This window comes from Dreissena polymorpha, chromosome 8 (genome assembly GCF_020536995.1).
Source record: "Dreissena polymorpha isolate Duluth1 chromosome 8, UMN_Dpol_1.0, whole genome shotgun sequence".
In the NCBI taxonomy this organism is placed as follows: Eukaryota; Metazoa; Mollusca; class Bivalvia; order Myida; family Dreissenidae; genus Dreissena; species Dreissena polymorpha.
Genome location: NC_068362.1, coordinates 88,903,954 through 88,926,358, shown reverse-complemented (window position 1 = coordinate 88,926,358; position 22,405 = coordinate 88,903,954). Strand labels below are relative to the sequence as shown.

The window sequence follows — 22,405 nt, the reverse complement described above, 5'->3', positions numbered from 1 at the left end:
TACTTCTTAATAATTCGCATATCATATTTAAATTCGATTTATTTATTTAAAGTAAATGGTAAATTGCTTACACAATAAAGGGCAATATATACAATACAACAATAAATAATACGATCAAAGCCTTTTAGAACGATTAATACAAAGTAAAACAGTCAAGAGATTCTTATAAATCGTGCTCTTTAGAAGACGTCGTGCCGTTTTTGTTGTGCGTTTACTGATCATTTACACGATGGGCTGTATACAAACATTTGTAAATACGATATTAAGCATATTGTCTGTAACATGCATTTTCCCTGAAAGCAACCAACGCTGTGGATGTCGCTGAATTTTTTGTAATTTAAGTTGGAACTAATTTTGTCATTGTAAACTGTGTGTGTTCTATACACATACGCGATATCCATCAATACATAAATCAATTTTGTGAATTATTCAAATACACATACTTTATAAAATACAGAAAATAATCATTCTTTAAGAGAAAACATATTTGCCCAAAGAGAATTGTGTTTGAGTTCATAAATCTCTATAAACCGATTAGGAAGAAAACGTTGTTGAAGTAGTTTGTGTTCATATTTTTTATTCTAAGCCGTTGAGTATTGGTGCCTGTAATAGTATGCTCATTCTCAAACACGACACCATTCAAGGGACGCAACCCAGCGTAACACACATTAATATAGTACTTCTTTCTAACCACCCTTACTTTTTGTCAAAACAGAACAGAACAGACAAAGCGGTGTTTTTTCACGTTTGTGAAAAAAGTTTAGTTGTGTTTCAGGTTATAGAGACGATTGTTGTATTAAATGCAAATAAGGACCAATGAGTTGTGTAGATTTTTGGTATTTCGTAACTGGTATTAAAAACGACATACTTTCAGCCATGAACTAAAGATGACGTGTTAATCCTTACTCTGTTAAACTACAGCTTTAACATGTATTTCGCAGGGGTAAGTTGGAAAGAAGTCGTTAGTTGCCAAACTGGGCTCAGTGTGTCGCCGATTGTATCGTTTTTTCTTTCTAGCGTACTTCCACCTCTGGGCTCATTTTATAAATATGGATTGTTTGACAGTATTTAGATAAGTTTCTATAATAGTAAACACAACATTGTGTATTCATAGGTGTATATATATATATATATATATATATATATATATATATATATATATATATATATATATATACACCTATGCCATGCACACAAACCATAACCCTTAACTTTCTTAAATAAGAGTTCTTGCCATGTGTTTATTTTTTTGTATGATGAATCTGTATGGGCTATATCACAGACACCATGCACTATTTCAACATGAAAATTCATTGGTGTAACGATATTAATGAGGAAAAGTACCATGCTCAAGAACCATAACCATTCACTTGCTTTAATACGAGTTATTGCTTTTTGTTGTCTTTGTATGATTGATTTTTTTTCATGGCTATATCTCAGATGTAATACAAAATTGCAACATGAAACTTTGTGGGTGCCAGTGTAGTAATCAATGGCAAGAAATGCCATGCACAAGAACCATAACCATACACTTTCTTAACTTAGAGTTATTGCCTTTTGCTGTTTTTGTATGATGGAACTTTTCAAGGTAAAATATCACATACGCTGCACGATTTCAACAGAAACTTCATGAGTTTGTAGATATCACTAATTAGAATTGCAATTCATTATAATAATAACGCTACATTTAATTATTACATAAAAATGATTTCTCTACACTTAATGATAATACTTCATATCAAGGGATTTGCTCCAATCCATAAACAAGTTTATTCGGCGGGGGATAGCAATGCACCGAATCAACATCATCATCATCATCATCATCATCATCATCATCATCATCATCATCATCATCATCATCATCATCATCATCATCATCATCAACGTCGTCGTCGTCATCATCATCATCATCATCATCATCATCATCATCATCATCATCATCATCATCATCATCATCATCATCATCATCATCATCATCATCATCATCATCATCATCATCACCATCATCTTCTTCTTCTTCTTTTTCAGCAGCAGCAGTAGCAGCAGCAGTAGCAGAAGTACCACCACCATCAGCATCATCATCGTCATCATCAGCAGCATCATCATCATCAGCAGCAGCAGCAGCATTATCATCATCATCACCATAGTCATAGTCATCGGCATCATAACTTTCAACATCATGAAAATTATTATATCGTAATCAATGTGACCACAACCATCAATTATCATAACAAAACTTAAGTAAAAAATAAACAACAACGCATCTGCACTTATTTATTATATTGATTTATCGTATATGTCATACCAATCACCAGTAGGAAATAGAACATTACATATAATTAATTATAATAGAAGCGCATTGGAACTCCGATTCATTAGCAGATATAAACATATAGCATGTCTCATTTGCTTATTTGCAAGGAAACATTTGTAAAACCCTATGACACATGTAATTGATAAGACAATCACAAACACAACAAACAAAAATAGTGAATATAACTTGGGCCTCAGTCCTTCATTGGCCAATCCAAAGCATTTAGGGTTAAACCCCAAACCTCACACATAATGCTTTATGATGAAGTCTAACCTAACACGCGGTTTCATTTCTATAGCAAAATTAACATAGTTTTAAAATGATAAGTTCTAACACATCAAGCGATTTTCTCTACAGCCAAAATAACACAAAGAACTGAATGATAAATTCTTACACTCGGTTGGTTTCTATATCCAAATTAACGTATAGTGGTATAAAATGGATTGTAACATGGCACACTGTATGATTTCAAAAGCCAACACAAGCAAACTTATGTATGATAAATTCTAAGACTACGCACGGTGTGATTGATATAGCCAATCAACACATACTGTTATCTGATGAGTTCTAAAACGACATGCAGTTTGATTTCTATAGGCAAAATAACACATATTGGTTTATATATTGGTTCGTTTTCTGTATGTTACACTCATAATGACTTTAAACACTACACGCAGTTTGATATATATAGCCAATATAAACATAGTAATATATGATGAATTCTAATATGATTCCTCTATGAAAATTGACATATATATCGCCCCATTGGTGCAAAAAGGTACCATGTGACATTGAAATTAGAGGGCACGTGGTACCTTTTTGCACCAATGGAGCGATATAAGAATATGATGAGTCGTTACTCGACACGCGGTTTATAGTCGAAGTCATACCATTTATATTTATATTAGATTATATACATGGTAACTCTATAGAATGTTCGGAACCTGTAAAGTTGGATGCAGATGCACACACATAAAAGCGTACTAAACAAAACTGTGTTATTCTATTGTATTTGTACGCTGTATTGAAACAAACGAATGTATTTACAATAACATACACTAACATTACAAAAAACAAACTGCGTAAACAATATAAACAATCGATTATTTTGTTTAGCTATTTGTGCTTGCAACATGTTACTTTTGCTGAAGCAGCAAACGTGAAGTCATGTCGTTCTTTGATTTATATAAATGATGAGATGCCATTACAGTTTACAATGTAAGAATTGACTAAGATGATTTTGTAAATATAACATTCATCACTAAAAAGACTTAAAAAGATTCGCGAAATACACAACACAAATAGTTTTAATTTACTAGCATGCAAGACAAAAAATAAACCAAACTCAGACATGTTAAATATAATGCAATACGATATTTTACACGTTGAACATTAATATTGTGATAAAATACTAAAACTTCGTAATGCAATTTTTGACATAAACAAATTCATCCGGCGACTTATATGTGAGATGTTCCTGTATCATTTTTATTTACACAATATCAACATGTGTTTCCTACATTATACCCCTTTCTTCCAATGCTGTCATCGTCATCAACAACATCAATATCACACATATACGACCAATTAACGGATTCAGGTGCCTTGTATGAGCGATCATAAAGACTGCAATAACTGGTCACTTACTACCCAGACTCAGACTCTTGATATTCAGACCACGGACAGACTCCTGCAGATCGTGACTGTCTATCGACACACTTATACTAAGCGTTTTCAGTTGTGCTGTGTGAGAGATGGTAGAGACTGTGATTCATTATTCACTCGCAAACCATTCCACGTATCACTGACACTAAGACTCTTGATATTCAGACCACTGAGCGCCTCCGAAAGACCCGGAGTGTCTTTTTGTACTCTAACACTAAGTGTCTTAAGCTGTGTAAGCGATGCTAGAGACTTCGCCAACATCTCAACATTATTCACTATCAAAAATCCACTCAGACTAAGTCTTTTGATATTCAGACAACAGAGAGCCCCCCACCCCCCCACAAACCAGGTATTTTTTCTGAAACACATATACTAAGCTTTTTCAGCTGTGTTAGCGATGATAAAGACTGCGACAACGACTCAACATGATTCACTCTCAAACCTCCACAACAACTTACCCTCAGACTCAGCATCTTGATATTCAGACCACGGAAGGCCTCACCCAGACCGAGACTGTCTTCATACACACTAATACTGAGCGTTTCCAGCCGTGTGAGCGATGATAAACATTGCGACACAAACTCTACATGTTTGTTTCTTGAATTCCGATTAACATCCAGACTCAAACTCTTTATATTCAGTCCACTGAGAACTTCCCACCGAACGAATGCGTTCCAAAATATACTTAGTGTTTCCAGCTGTGTGAACGACGATATAGACTGCGATAACGACTCTATATGAATCAAATCCCGCCAGTTAACGTTCAGCCTCAAACTCTTGACATTCAGACCATGGAGAGCATGCCAAAAACTTGGAATATCATAGGTCACGTCAATGCTCAGCGTTTCCAGCTGCTTGAGTGATAATTGATACTGCGGCGACGACCCTACATGATCCACCCGCAAACCCCGATGACTGTAAATCAGACTCAAACTCTTGATATTAAGACCACAAAGAGCCTCCAACAGATCGGGATTACCTCCAGTCACACTAATACTAAGTGTTTCCAGCCGTGCTTCGACATCGCCTCAACATGATTCACTCTCAAATCTCGACTCCACTTACCACTCAAACTCAGACTCTTGATATTGAGACCATGGAGAGCCTTCCACAGACCGGGACTATCTTTTTTCACACTAAAATTGAGAGTTTCCAGCTGTGTGAGCGATGTTAGAGACTGCGACATCAACTCTACTTGATTAACTCTCAAACCTCTGCACGTATTACTTAGTGTCAGAGTCTTTGATATTCAGACCAAGGATACCTTCCCACAGACCAGGACAGTATTCATCCAAACACGTACTAAAACAAAGTGTTTCCAGCTGTTTGAGCGATGATAGAGACTTCAAAAATGACTCAATATGATTCATTTGTTTGCAACATGTAACATCCAGACTCAATCTCTTGACAGTCAGACCACGGAAAGCATTCCAAAGACTTGGAATGTCATTATAAACAACAATATTCAGCGTTTCCAGCTGGTTGAGTGATAATAGATACAGCGACAGCGACTCTACATGATCCACTCTCAAACAACTATACATGTAACTCACACTTACACTCAAACTCTTGATATTAAGACCGCATAGAGCCCCCAACAGATCGGGATTGTCTCCACGCACACGAATACTAAGCTTTTTCGACGAAGACTCTCCACAATCCTTTGTAAAATCTTCCCACGTTTCCAGCCTCAGACTCAGACTCTTGATATACAGACCACGGAGAATCTCCGACAGATTGGGTTTTTTTATCTTCAAACACACTTATACTAAGTGTTTTTAGCTGTGTTAGCGATGATAGAAATTTCGACAACGACTCTGTCAAACCTCCCCGCCTATATTCCAGACTCAGACTGAGGCTTTTGATATTCAGACCACGAAGAGCTTCCCACAGACTGGGACTGTCTCCTCGCACAGACATACTAAGCGTTTCCAGCTGTATTAGAGATGATAAACATTCTGACAATAACTCCAAATTGTTCGCAGTCCAATCCTGAAACTCATAACTCCAACTCAGACTCAGATCATTGAGATTCCTACCATCGAGACCCTTGCAAAGACTGGGAATATCCAAATCCATCTTAACACTCAGCTTTTCCAGTGTGAGCGATGAGAGAAACTGCCAGAACAGTTCTTGATGATTCAAATAAACAAATTCCAGACAAAGACTTTTGATATTCAGACCATGAAGAGCCTCCCATAGACCGGGACAGTCATTTTCTAAAGACTGCATTTTAAATTGATTTTCTAAACCCGTCTCAATTACTGCGTTTGTACCTATATCTGATTCCTCTACACACGCTGTTATGACATACTTTAACGCACACCTCACCTTATGATTGAGTGTCAACAACGTACTGAACAGACTGCGTAGACAGGTTGAGGAACATGTGACGCTTTCCAGGCAAATGTGTTCTATGGACGTCAGTGCTGGGGGAGTGTCTGCACTTTGGACTGGTCTTGCGTTGTTAAGTACAATGCAGACCGGAAATTCCGAGCTGACCGAGCTGGCTGTATCTGCAAGGTGACACAACATTTTTCAATGTATCACGGTAACGAAAATATTGAATGGGACTTGTTCAAAGGCTTGCCAAAGCACTTTTTTTTTTCGAAAACAATAATGTAGTAAAAAATTAATGTATCATATTTAACATAGAATAAAGTGAAACATATATTTTCCGTTATCAATAATCATCAATCAAAATCTTTTCCATCGATTTTTTAGCAAAACGTACATTCTGATAATGAAATAGATTCAAAAACCTGCGCGGCGCAGTCAGCTTTTGCTTTTTGGGGTCACTGGATCGACTTCCAGAGCAGGCACATTTTCTTATATTTATTGTGCTTGGTAATTATTATTCTTGTCAATCCAAGCCAATTAATGTCATGATATTTAAAAAAAACTCGAAAATCTGTAAAGTCCCTTTAATAAAAGTTAAATCTGTTGTCCGAGGCACATGTTAATATCGATATGAACGAATATTAATCAATTGAAACCCACACTAATATTAGTTTTATTGATCGAATGTTCAAAATGTATTTATTAATTTAACACGGAAAGGCTGACACGTTTTTAAAGCGGGATTATACGATTTGGACAAATATTTATGATTTTATATAAAATGTGTAAAAAAACTTATTATATATACATATCAATATAAATTAAAATAAAAGTTAAGAAGAACATGTGTCGAAAAATGCGAAATAAGCCAGATATTTATTTCTGAAATTGAAAACGGCTGTACAGCCGAATTCACCATACATGTACGATGTGAATCTAAATTAACGGTTTATTTGAATTCCTGCAACGATATCTATTCATACGACACACAAACACTAACTCCGATCCAAATACAAAGACGAATGATTCGGTTATTGTAGGAAAATATGCACGTCACAATCGGCTCGGGGTGCTAATTTGTCTTTGCTGCATTTTATGAAATTCGGCTTTAATGTATATTTTTTCTTGCTTATTTTGTGTTATTGTAACATATTTCATTAATATATTACAATTAAACACATATAAAAATCGTATAATCTCGCTTTAATACGAACATGTATATTCGATTGTATTATTTACAAGTTGGCAAATTACAAACACTAATGCATGTATTAACGTCTCCTATGGAAAATGTTGCACTCAATATTGTCGTTTTATATAAACTCATACATTTTAAAGTATCAATCAATACATGGGATATACTTTATGTTGAATGGGATGCAATCTACAGCGATACATTACCTTATTATTGAAGCGGGTAATTCCCTTTTAAACTACCGTAAGAATTCCATAACAAATCATATACATGTATCTGGAAGTATTTCTAATTTGTAACTTAATTATGGCTATGATCAATAGTGGTAGTAGTTGAGTAGTTAAGTATCACAACGCATGTGCCTGAAAAACTAATCAGACGGATATGAGAAATTCAGCAAGTGTGATTCAAATATACTAGACATGTGTTTAATATTCGATAAGTGACATACGTTTTACACAGCATTTTGGTCTATAATAATTATACATAATTGTTATGCACCATTTGTTATTATGATAAATGAACAAGTATATTCATTCTGAAAGGAGGCAACACGGACGGGAGCAACACGAACGAACAGTTAAAGTTAGTTTTACATTAAAGACGAATACAAACAAAACACAATACGATGATATTTATATAAGTTTAAACCAGGCTTGTAATGGAGCAGTATTTATTTTTGACAGGATATGTCTTTCAGAGCTATTTTGTCAATGGACACGGTGTTTCTTTAACGGATCTCGTTGTTTCGCATGTTCGATCTCTTGAGAGCTAATACCCGCGTCACAAATAGAGACCGATCGACTTCCGATAAGCCACGACGTATTTTTCCCCTCATCGGGCTGGCGCCCCGCCGATGATTGCACGGACACTGGGTCCTTTTGCAGCATCGAGCAGCGTCCGGATTAATTTCAAGCCTCACTTAAAATTTTACCCGACGTCGGGCCCGGGAAGGAATCAAGTTGAGATCGGACAAATATCGGACGATCAACGCACGGTTATCGCCCGGCGATCGCCCGACATCGGATTCATTGTACGTGTATCGGTAAAAATCAAGGTATTTCCCAGAGACATTTACATCGCCCGGCGACCGTCTGATTGCCGGAGAGCCTCCGCGCGATGACTGACAAACGCCGGGCGGAGCTCGTCATGAGACCGAAGGATTCCGGTTTATGCACGCGGATGGATAACGTGGATAGATTCCACGCCAAAAAACTTCAGCTTCAATTTTCAAGATAAAGATGCCAAAAAAAGAAAAGTCGCAGCACGGCAAATGTCAACTCTTCAAACAATATATCTTTTTTTCTGGAATGTTTCTAATGATAAACTCGCTTTTAAGGGTTATCTCATTAAATACTATTAATAATTTAAATCATTTAAATACGATTCTTAAAGTTACATCAGAAAAACTTTTGCATGTATATATATAAACGTTAAATAGTAGGTTTCTGTTTTTTTGGTTATTTATCGTATCTAGAGTAATTCACTAAATATTTTGATTAAAATATTGTCAGCTGTTAGTTTAAAACGTTTTAGCACGCCTTTAGATCCTGAAAATGATCATGAATATCAACGCTTGCCATATCGTCTAAAACATTAGATTCGCAAAATTGAATGCATCATAATGATTTTACAGTGTTTTATACAAAACCATTTTTCGAACTCATCATCATTTAATATACACCTGTAAAGTATTTGTTTTTAATTAAGGAACAAAATAGAATATTATTAAGGTCGGTTATTAGGTCGCCGTTCCCAGGACACGGACTAGAGAGCTTTTCAAATAAGCCTTAGGCTTTTTTGCAATCGAGCTTAAATAAATGGGTTTAAACTTATCTTATTACGCATGTTGCTAAAAATGAATCGACTGATGTCCGGGTCTTCGTTAAAAAGTCATACAATGATAACATGATATATCATCTTAATCTATGTTAATAATTGCGTTGCGTTGTGAATGGAAGGACAGGCAATACTTGTAATATTTTGTACGTTTCGGCTTATCTACAATGTTCTATTTGCTTTTCATAAAACGATTTTCTATTGATAAAAGTTTCACTGCGAACGATATTAACGAATTATTCAATGATCACACAATCTTTTTTATTTACGATCCATTCTTACAACAATTCAACCAACGCACTTTCTTTTGAGGAACATACATTTTAACGACACGAATTGTTACAAAGTGATTTTTGCTCAGGTACGTTTTAAACTGTGGTCTTGTGATTTAATGCTGGTCATTTAACGAAAAGCACATGTGAGTTAGATCAGTATAAATCAATCACCTACAACAAATTTATAAGACTGAAACCGATGTCAGTATCTGTTGTTGAAAATAACCTATCACGTGAAACGATACCGTAGTCATTAACTGTCATTAAATGCATGTATGTTATAGATTTGTTTATCCTGTCACATGCCTTTAAATGAGCCCGATTATCAGGCAACCTAATATCCCAAAAGATATTAGGCTAGTTGACCACGTGACCTCGAATATCCGTCAGTTGCTCTCCGCTCATGCGTATGCCTTTACTATTTTCTTCTAATAAAATATATTTTCTATTTAACAAATGCCAAATACATGTAAAAAACTGTTTGTTTATTTTATTTTATTTAAACAGCATAATTTCGTCTTTGTATATTGAATTAATAACGATTAACTCGATTTCTGTGCTGTTGAACAAGATGGAAGCTAGCCTTAGATTGGTTACCTCCCGTTATCTATCGCTTCTATATAGAGATCGGTACAAGCTAATTTTTCCGGTCCAAAATTGGACCGGTTATTTTTAGAAACATGTCAGAGGAAGTTATCCGTGTACCATTTCCGGTTTATTTTCCCGAACTTTTTGACAGCTGACAGGCAAGAATAAAATCTCGTTCTAGTCAAATAAGATTCATTACACATATGAAACTTGAGTACTACCTGTTACATAATATCCTCGCGTTACTTTAAAGTGGAAATTCTTAATTTGTGAGCATGTGAATCGTTGTATTTGATCTGGTTATCATCGGAATGATAGAGAGTTTAAAAAAATAATCTGCGGAATGCCGCGAGCGAACCATAACATTCTAACGTCACGTCACGAACGGCGGTACCGATTGGCCTTCGCGTTATACAATTAAAATCGCCGATACATTAGCCTGTACCTGTTATAGTCAACGGAGTCAACAGTTATATTCAACGGGGAACCAGTTAAAGCTAGCCTAAGCGCTTTGCATTACGTGACGTCACAATGTTTTTGTCCACGCGTGGTTTTTCCCATAGTAAATATTTAAACACAAATACTCGAAAACCAGATATTTTAGAAACATTTCAACGAATGTTGTAAATGTGACAGGATAAATAGAATAATAGGTAAGTGACGTGGATGGAGAATGGTTATCTGGCTCGTCGGAGGATCTTATCGGGTGAGCCGAAGAATGGTTATCTGGCTCGTCGGAGTATCTTATCGGGTGAGCCTTCGGCTCGCCCGATAAATTCCTCCGACTTGCCAGATAACCATTTTCCATCCACGTCACCAACCTATTATTCTCTTTATATTTTACCTCTCAGCAATATGCCGCTGCCCGATAGATACAATTGCCTCAAAGTGTGGCACGATGACAGGTTAAACTCAAAATGAGATTTAGACTCGCCACGTGCAGGTGAACGCAAGAAGTAATTCCTGGGTTGATAAACACGTAAGACATGGGCATTGCACGTGTCTGTAGGCCATATGCCATGCAATTCTCTTATGTTGCTTTGATCAATATTAAAGTGGCTGAGTGTCAGCTGTATGCCTTCCTGCTGGTTGGCTACTGCCTCTCTGATTCCAGACTCAATGATACGCTGAAACGTACAGGGACCATTGCCAATATAACAAGTATCATCATCATTTCGGTATTCATATTCATCGCAGTGGATAACGTCATATTGATTCATCAAAGCAGACAATTTATTCGCAGCAGAGATGTTTATTCCACACAAAAATGTGAGAACTTGCGATATTTCGAGATATGACGTATTGTTGAGTTTAAGGTATCTTGATCTGACGTCATCAATGATGTATGTATTGCAGGCGATATGATATGCTGCGAGAAATTCCTGCACAGTTTTGTGGACAAATGAGTTGGAGCTTCCTGTCCGACTTTTATCTTTCCTGTTTGTTAATATCCCTGCCGTGAGAGCAAACGTCTTGCGAAGTGTGAACTCATCTGGAGAAAAATAGTTGGATAATGTTATATCACTGAAAACAATAGTTGATTCTCTCTCAGAAGAGAATAGCAATTTACAAGCTACTTCTGCCAGCTTATCTAAGTGTGCAATGTTTGGCTGAAGGTAACTTGTGCTAGAAAAAAAGTGCACTGGGGGCGGGTTTGAGTTGTTAAAATAACCAGTCGTACTGTTGGCCTTTTTACAAAGTCTTTCAAGCAGTGTAGTGTACAGTGCACACAGTGACGATTCTTTCAAATGTTCCTCCTCCTCAATTGTGTTAACCCAGGTACAGATGACAAAAGTGTACAACATTGGTGAAGATGATAACGATTTCAGCTTACGATCTTTAACGAATGACTTAAATTTAATCACAGATTCTTCTAAATCCTTCGAGTGGTCAATTAGGCATCGAATTATATTTTTACTAAATGCATACGGATTACTAATCCCCTCAATTTCTAAAAGAATGTCGATATGCGAATTCTTGATACGTTCATCAGCCAGTTTCCATGGTCGAGATGTTGTTAGTATCGTGCACGTTTCGTTCTGAAATCCAGCCATGCAAGGTTCAGTTAGGTTACTGCCATCGCGTGGAACCCATTCATCAAGACCTTCCCGTAATACGAGGCAAATTTCAGTATTCATTATTTTTACGAAAAGTGTATACACATCTGCGCGTTCGTCTTCCGAAAACGTTGTATCAATAAGCTGCTTCTTTATCATCTGCGTGACATCTGTCTGACCTCTCGAATCTCTCAATGTGATGAAAAATAAGAACTTGATTTTTTGAATTGTTGACACGTCATCGAATGCAGTAATTTCACTGGGTGTTGCCGACGAAAGCTGAATTCCATGGGACCAGTCATGAACCAACTTAGCTGAAAACGCAGATTTACCGCTTCCGGGTTCACCTTGTAGGTATATACGCCGATTTGAATTAACACCTGTGTAAAATATTTGTTTGTATGTCAGCGCTTGTTCCCTTTTTACGCGTTTCCCATCTTTTTCGATTTCTATACGGTGGATTTTTGGCGTTGAATATATATCTGTTATTCGCTTATCAAGACTCTGATCCAAATTTGAAAGAGACACACTGCTAGAAGTGCCATTGTAGTGTGCCATCAAACGTCGCTGAAAATCTAAACAGAGTACACAGTGTTTTAGATATACTCACCTTGCTGTTATGTAATTTTCTAGTAAAAATGTAGGTATGTTAACCTGATTTCTTATGGTAAGTCACCGGATAGTATTGTAATACTGAAAATGATTTTGATGAGATTGATTAAATCTTGTCTGTGAAAAATTATTTATATTAGCCATAATACCAATCTTCGGGCAATGTTAATATATAGACGAACATAATAAAGTTAGTGGAATTTTAAATCCTTTTAATTTGATTATCCCAATTTGAATGTTATCGATATGTTCTACGATAAACTTTCAATTTCCCTCAATCTATTATTGATAATTGGTTCTAATTCAATCTGATTATGGGCAGTGCTGATCACGTTGGGACAGCTTGATCATTTCTATCACCTTGTTATATAACAATATACACATTATTAACACTTAATTCAGGATGAACTTACATTGTTTGAAACGTACCTTATATTGCTACATTAACTTAACATTACCATATCGTTTAATCGATTTTGTCCTTATTGTTTCAAATTGGCATACTCACTAGCAAATACGCAATATTGCTGTTGAAAATGCAAGTGAATAACCCTGAATATTTAAAACAATCATCACGTGTCACACAATTGCTGAATTTTCCAACGCTGAGTTTTGTTTTATTTTTTAGTAACTTAAAGTGCAAACTGAAGTCCTACATACCTTTGCAAGACTGCTCGTAGTTAGATTCTGTAAACTTCCGACGATTTTCGTCAATTTCCTGTATACATTTGCCTGTGTGTTCACTAAGTTCCTGTTTAAATGTGTCCATGTCCTTTCTACAGTTTTCCATGTAAATCCTGATCTCATCAACAGCCGTCTCAGTTATATTTGCAACCTTTTTCAGTACGTTTTGTGCAGCCTCTAACAATTCAACAATTTCATCTGTTTTTAGCTTCAGAACGTCGGTTTGAAGCTAGAAAGAGAAAACAACATCCGTTCGGAACAAACACAATCGAATACATTGAATGTTTCGTAAACATTGATAAATATATATACGGTTATGTAGATGACTTGATAAAGATTACACATACTTATTGCAATTCAGTTTTTTCCCCCGTTCAAATTCGATTTCGGTAGGCGTACCCATTCACAATGAAAAAAAAAGAGTATATTTTTCACAAATAAAAAATTCCCAGTATTAGGTTTCCAAAATTATTTATTTTAAATAAGTCTCAAAACTGAATTCATCTCAAATAAAGCTATTTACTTGTTAGCAAGAATCAACAACACCAATTTCACACTTTTAGTCAAACCGATGCGATTTTCCCCAGTGCAAAGAATCGCGGCCCCTTTAACAATATGGTGTAAACCCACACAATTCAAATGGTGTTGCAAGGTTCATCCTTAATTTATAAAGTGTCAATACAAGTAGCTTTCAACGAATGATACAATCATTGTAAACTGAGTAAATTAAAAGTAGATCACATCTCTGTTCTTGTATATGCGGGATCAATGATAGATTACAGCTCTTTTATACCACATTAAGAAAACAATTGTACTTGAGAGTACAATTTTAATTTGCACACATACAAAAAACGTATGAAATCAATAATGATGAATGCAATATAAAACGGGTACTCCATACACAGTTTGATAAACTCACAAATATAGACGTTTAAACTCGCCTCATATTTTGTGTTCAATACCTTTGCTAATTTCCTTACAGCCTCTTGTGCAGCCAATTCGTTTGCAAGACATTTTCGGTCCGTCAACAGTCCGGTCAATGTTGTGAAAATGTCTTGGAGATCGGTGTCTGTGATCTTACACGTAGACGAATGGCGAACAACTCTGCCAATAGCTCGCGTCTAAAAGAATATGCATTAGGTAAAGTATTGCTTGATGAGAAAGTGCTAGTTTGTTACAATAACCGCTTAATGTACTCCATTCGTAAAAGGAGCGTGAACTAATTTACCCAGGTATATAATCAGAGGCTGCGCGTTAGCGTATATAACTTTATAATGCATTACGCTTTATGAGACAAAATACCCGCTTATTTCTTTCAAAAAAGTACAAATACATATGTAACATAATTCATTAAAAAGTTTTTATCCACAGTTCAACTAAGAAAACACAATACAGTTTTAATTTATTCCACACACGTTTACTCATGAATACATAAATTGATAGGTGAGAGGTGTCGAAAAATATACATTTGCCAAGCGCACGAAATAGGAACAACATTGAGATCAAAATACAAAACAAAAGCATGGGTTGCTATGTCAGTGAAAATATATCTAAGTTTCCAGAAAAAACCGTTACCACCAGTCAACTAAATACAATGCAACACTTTACTATACGGACCAATCCAAGAACGGAAGTTTACTTTTGAATGCGCTTTTATTATGGGGGACTTAATAATAATATTGATTTATTCAGCATGACAACCGTTTACTTACCTTTGTTAAAAGGCAGGGTTGATAAGTTTTTCCTGGGCATATGGGAAACGAAAACATATTATTGAAGTGTTTACAGTTCATTATAAAACTGACTATTCCGTTAAAGTCTGTATCTTGAGCCGACCTGTTTTCAGTATAACCGTCTGGAGGGAAATAAACCTTTGCAATTTGCCAAGGACTTGACGCCCAGTCATTAGCCACTGTATTCTTCCATGAAGGGTCGGGATATCTATGTTGTTTTGCAATTTCGACAAATACTTTATTACAAACGCTAGCAGGACATTGTCGTGGTTGTTTTAACGCGGTGTCATGCATAGATATGCATAGACCATATGCTTCTCGTTTTTTGCATATTCCTCGGGAAGGGCATTTCAGCAAGTTAGCAATGTGACAGCAACTACACGCAACTGACCCACTTGACAAGACAGCGTTGTTTATATTGCTGTGCAGAATTTTAGGTGCGTTGTCCACAAACAGCTCTAGGCCAGACTTTGCGATATCAATTGCCAACCATGCCTTCAGCCAGTTCGTCCTTTCCGACTCAGTGAACACATCAGAGAGACTCGCCATAATGTTTTAGTTAGCTACATCGCAGAAAGAAATCAGAAGAAACGCGTTGAGGCTTGAGTATAACCTGTAAAATACAAACCTCAATTGTATATGTCCAGTTATTTGGAAAATTATATATAATATGTTTGCCATATTGCACGCAATTTTGACCACAGGTGTTCATATATTGTATTACTGATGTTGATAATAAATGTGATTAAGATGTCGATTGTGAGAACGACAGTGTCGATGGTAATTATTCATACGATATGATAGAAATGATGATGATGATGATTATGATGATGATTATAATGATGATATATCATGATGGTTTGTTATACTGGTATGTCGTGGGTGAACAATTGCATTTCGTATTTTTACACCTTTTGGCGAACATTTGTATATCGTGTGGTTATAAAGGTATGATGATTGTTTATAATGGACTTTTATTTGTGTATGTTGTGTGATCATAAGTGATGTAAGTGCATTTATAATACCATACTGTGTTTATATCAAGGACTGTTTTGTTGTTATAAAGGGCACATATATCAGTATGAAGTGTTGGTATGATAATCGGTGGGTTTATATGTAACAATATATGCGACACATGTTCATGTACCATGTTAGTGTTCGTGTGTCGTGTGCGTATATATATCGTTACAGGAAAATAAAATGGAATATATTGTGCCACAACAAATAATTACCATACCACATCTAGCGTTGACATGTTGGCTATTGCTATACGGAACACTGATTTGTTATGGGTTAACTTTTTTACGAAATATTTTGCAAAATATTCGTTAATTTTGAGTATTTATGTTTCTTTAATAAGTTGTGTAAAAGTGAAAATATATTTAACGAAGCTCATTTTGATTTAGTGATACGGTGATTGCATGGTTATACTACAAGCTCTATTTCAAAACGTTTAAGCACATACTTGCGAACTCTATTGGGCATTTATGAAAAAGCATTTAAGAAGGTCATTTTTGGCGCATTACGATTAAAATAAGTTCAGTTCGGCGTACGTTGTATGATGCTACTTATACTGAAGTAAATCTATAATAATACCAAATCCTGTGGAACAGATTATCATAATATATACTTTTCACAATTATTTGATATTTCATTACGGTCAAGCAAGGAAAGCCTCTCTCTCCCTTCATATTTATTCTTTTTATAATTGATATAAATATAAGTTTAGATTTTAGAAGCGTTTCAAGATAAAGAAAGACTTTCCTTGTAAATCATATTATTCGCGGATGATATTAACGACAAATCCTTCAAGGTACACGGCCAGTTGAATTTCATAACTACTTAATCTCGAAAATGGGTAGGGAAAATGTTAAAGAGACTAAAGTCTGTATTTTTCAAAAGAGAAACAATACCAATAATAAAATATGGTAATTGTACAATGAAACATCGAAATTATGGACTAATTTACTTACCTTGGTGTACAATTTAAATGCAATAGTTGTCTCAATGAAGCTGTTAAAACGATGAATGAGCAAGCGTTAAAGGCGAATAATCACCCTCTGTCGATATGAATTACAGTACAACTCAATGTGAGACCAAAATTGTATGGGGGTCTATAAAAACAATGACGTTGACAAAATGCACTCAAATTATTAAAATTAATAAAAAAATAAATAAATAAATAAATACATATATATTTGTAAGGTGCTAGCCAATATACATCAAAGGCAGCAGTCTTAAGCAAAATAGGCCGTTTCCCATTATGTGTTATCTTTACAGAGACGGTCCCTTAAATTCTGGTGTCATTAAATTATTACATCGCAAAACTCATTTATAAGATCTATGTATGCTAAGAATACCATAGATAATACTTTTGCTAACTCTCATTTAAAGTTCTACTGGACTTAATATATTAAAAACCTTTTTGACTATTTAGGCGTTAGCCATATATTGCATGAAAACGTTATCTGAACTTACCATACTTCACAGCTCAAACAATGAGTTCACGATCAATACGTCCAGTCATGGTCTGATATAATAAATTCGCAAAGTAAATACGATTATTATGTTTCGTTTAAAAAAGGATTTATTTATGCCTTTGAAAAATATATTAAATGTATTTGTATTGATTGCCATAGACAGTGATCAGTCATTTGAAATTGAAACTGATAGATACAATAAAAGTGCAAGAGAAAACAGGAAATGCAAACTGTGTAGCAGTAACATTGCTGAATCAGAATATCATTTCGTATGTATATGTACACGTGTTCGTGATTTTAGAATTACTTATAAAGTAAACAACTAGTTTTACACCGACACCAAGTTCAAATCGATGATGTTCAGTACAAACACTCGACTATTAATATTACCATGCTAGTTAGCTATTGTGTTGCCTCTTGAAAACACTTATGATGCAAACCCATTTATTTAGTTATCTATCTATTAAAGACATGCATTTGTTGATTCTGCAAATAAATTGAAACTGTTAATAATCAACTTATTGTTGAACACACACTTTTTGTAAATGGTAACTACAGAGATAAGAAAGGAATGTTTCGCATTAAACATTAGAATTAATTCATACTGTAAAAGACAGGGGTGATTTTGACTTTAGAAATAAAAGGATTGTTCAGACTTTTTTTATTTTTATTTTGTTTGTTATTGTATGTATGTATGATCACCACTAATTTTTTTTTATAATTTGGAATAGTCTAGCATAATTATAATAGCACGAAAAACACAAACACAAAGTTCAATAAAAAATGTGCCAAACGGGGGATTATTATCAGTGTCCTCTCGTGGTAAAAGCGACCGCTCGTTTTCAATACCACTAAATCATGACATAATAATATTATGTATTGTGTGTTCGGACCGCTATCTTGTTTTAATTGGTTATACTACTTTCGCATTTGTAAATCCTATTGATTGAACGTAACGCGCTTTTCCTATTCCGTCAAATTGGTGTATAATTAAATAAAATGTAGAAACTATAGTTATTCATATATTATTTATATACAAATTATGTCATATCAAATAAAATCAAATGAACGGCTCTTGTTAAAGTTCATCAATATTTACGTATTATACCCAACACATATTTTAAGCATAACTCTTTAAACGTGTTTTCCTGTCCTATTAAGTATTTAGTCATGTTGAATGTTTGTATATAACAATATATATTACCTCATGATGAATGTCATACATGGATACTTTACAGCTCCTGTCGAGTTACTTCAGGGGACTTTGAGGCCGATTAAAATTTTTGCAAGTGTTAACTTTTGATAAACACAATTTCTCATACGTATTGTCTTCAAGATACCTATTTACACCGTACATGCATCCTGCTTTGTATAACGAATTGGGTTTTGATAAAAAGAGTTAGATTATAAACAATATAGCACTAAAACATAAATCAGTAGTACATGTTTTTAATATCTGTTGATCAAAGTTGTGTTACGTTGATTACCCTTTGCGACTCAAACTTTTATCGCCAACGCGTTTTCATAATATAATTACATTAATACGCGGTTTCGAAAATAAGTCCTTTATAAAATTTGGAGATTTTAATTTTAAGGATAAGACACTAAAATAGTTTTAAAAATATAAAAGGTAAATTACTACAATCCTAGAATTACTATTATTTAATTTACTGCTTTCAATCGATCTCAGTGATATTTTTTTATCCCCGCCGAATTTTTTTCGGAGGGGATATAGTAATTGGTCCTGTCAGTCTGTCCTTCCGTCCGTCCGGCTGAAACTTTGTCCGGAGCATAACTCTAAATCTGTTCAATGGATTAACTTTAAACTTAGAATATAAACAGATGGCAACTTGGAGAAGTGCAGTGACCAAGAACCATAACTCTATCTACCTTAGTTTTTGAATTATCTCCCCTTTTATATAACTTTAAAGTAAATTTTTGTCCGGAGCATAACTCTATATATACTAAAGGGATTTACTTGAAACTTGAAATATAAACAGATGGAAAGTAGGAAAAATGCAGTGACTTAGAACCATAACTCTATCTACCATAGTTTTTGAATTATCTCCCCTTTTATATAACTTTAAATTAAATTTGTGTCCGGAGCATAACTCTAAATCTACTAAAGCGATTTACTTGAAACTTGAAATATAAACATATGGCAACTAGGAGGAGTGCAGTGACCAAGAACCATAACTTTATCTACCTTAGTTTTTGAATCATCTCCCCTTTTATATAATTTTAAAGTAATTTTTTGTCCGGAGCATAACTCTAAATCTACTGAAGGGATTCACTTGAAACTTGAAACTTAAACAGATGGCAAGTAGGAGAAGTGCAGTGACTAAGAACCATAACTCTCTCTACCTTAGTGTTTGAATTATATCCCTTTATTTAATTTTAAAGTAAATTTTTGTCCGGAGCATAATAAATTATCTCCCTTTATTTGTTTTTACAAATATTATTCTACTCTCTAAAACAAATATTGTCATAAAAGCAAACACATTTCGGCGGGGATTTGGCACTACTGTGACAAGCTCTTGTTGTATCTTGTATCTAGTGCTGTGTCGATAAACATTGAACAATTCAAATCAAATTGAAAAGAAAAAGCTAGACAATACTTCTTTTTACTTTCATCAATAATGTTTCAATACTTTAAGCAACTTTGAATTTCACCAAGAATACGGTCTGATAACTCGGTCATTAATCTTGAAGTTGTATTTATTATTGTTTCGCACCAAAGCGTTTTTTTTGGGAACATAACAATCCTCTTTTAGAGATAGTTATTATATTAGGGTACTCAAGTAAAAAAATAACAGATGTGAAGATATAATAACGAAGTCACGCGAGAAGACAATCGTTTGTAAAATATCCGTATTTATCACAATATGAATTAGATCTTCTGTGTATTGCTGGTATTTTGAAATCCATATCAGAATGAAACAAAGCCAAACATGTTATTATTTAAAATTGAATGAATACAATTAGTTAACACTATTTGCAGCGTTCGAAGTCCGTCTCCAAAAAACGGGATTATTCGCCCCCCCCTCCTCCCTTAAAAAAATCTTTATTTATTTTATGTGGAGGAGCATTTCAATTGATAATCTTTTCGTATGTTCGATTGAAGTTAAAAGTTGTTCAATGTTTTACATACTCTTTTTTGTAAGATTTTCCGGATGAATTGAAACGATAAAAAAACAGGAATCACGAAGCGAGTCGAGAAGAAACATACACGTCATAATAACTATTATCCATCGTACATATATCATCGATTTGTTTTGAAAGTTTGTGTTGAATATTTACCACCAACTATGTTTCTTTAATTTTCGATCGTGTATTCATTTGGTCAACATTCAGATACATAACGTAAGTGAGTGCATAAATAAGTAGAACAATGCATGTCGATTTGCGAGGAAAATATGAATTTCATTTCTACATATGTTCATGTGAATAAAATATATACACGATTTTTTTATACTTTATACTATCATTTGGAATGATATTAAATACTTATACATGCAATACAACAAATTGAATAAAACAGATTACCTTGGAACTCAGAACATTAAGAGGCAATTTCTAACTCTCAACTACAGGGCAATAGTGGATTTGAGAATATTGTAAACGCCATATCGTGATAAAATATCACACAATTTTATTGTCTGAAATACTTTTCTTTTATGACAGATTGATTAATAATAATTCGCCATTTTAAATAAGTTATGAAATCGGTATACTTACTTGTGGCTGCGCATACCAACTGAAAGCACTCGCTTAGAGGGTTTCCTCCCGCAATACTAGAATGTAAACGCGATCAGTTGGCAATTAAACGACACTGAAAAACAAATCAAAGCAATTAAACTCAAATTTCGCTTTGAAATGCAATGTTCAAACTGGTAAAATAGAGAACACGTGATCACCGAAACTCGGCGAAAGACGGATACGAAAGTACGCTTTATCAGATATTTTTATCAGCAATGGTAAGATTCATGGGCGTCTGCAATCATAGTCTCTGTATCATACTAAATGGCTGATATCGACCTGATACAAACCTGTCTGATGTATTTACAAAATCCAGTTTCTATTTATCGGTCTTATAAACTGGTTATCGGATACATTATCAGTCAACATGAAGGGGTAAGGTTCATGAGCTAAACCTTGTTTTATACGCGACGAATAACCTTATGGCACATACTTAACTAAATTCATCTCTACTTACCACAAACTTCCAACAAATAAGTTGCGACTGTAATCAGATGTTCAGGAGATATAGAAGATTATTAAGTAGAATGTTAATCTACAAACTTTCATTAACACAAGGTTGTGTTCCTTTCACATTCTTAGCAATTGGGGATAAGTAAGCTTTTCTTTGATCAAACATACAGCTTGTACATCAACGACTTAAGCCGTTAGGTTAGACCTGTAATATATGAATGTCTTATCAATAATTAACAAAATATATAAAGTTATAACAACAATATATTGTTTCAATTCAATATGTGAACATTTTTATTTACTCGATGTAAAAACTGTTTTTACAGTGAATCGCGGCCTCCGAGTAAGCCTGTTTTCCAGAAAATAAACATATCTAGGAATATTCTCGCTGCCTCAAATCGAATCATTTTA

The 22,405-nt window shown here is 34.7% G+C and overlaps 1 protein-coding gene across 3 annotated transcripts in view; it reads right to left on the bottom strand.

Annotated features, from left to right (window-relative positions):
- LOC127843081 (uncharacterized) overlaps positions 1–21,713 on the bottom strand; it is a 48,278-nt gene extending 26,565 nt beyond the window's left edge. The window contains exons 1-6 of one of the 3 annotated variants that reach the window (XM_052372893.1): positions 21,521–21,713; positions 15,282–15,915; positions 14,532–14,690; positions 13,546–13,798; positions 11,061–12,848; positions 6,311–6,495 (exon numbers count right to left, since the gene is read on the bottom strand). In XM_052372893.1, the coding sequence (XP_052228853.1) occupies positions 6,311–6,495; positions 11,061–12,848; positions 13,546–13,798; positions 14,532–14,690; positions 15,282–15,851 (2,955 nt within the window). In that variant the 5' untranslated portion in view covers positions 15,852–15,915; positions 21,521–21,713. Of the gene's footprint in view, positions 1–2,261; positions 6,496–11,060; positions 12,849–13,545; positions 13,799–14,531; positions 14,691–15,281; positions 15,916–21,520 lie in introns of those variants that run through there. The other 2 variants (XM_052372892.1, XM_052372895.1) reach the window with 2 other exon arrangements.
- Positions 21,714–22,405: the final 692 nt, after the last annotated feature.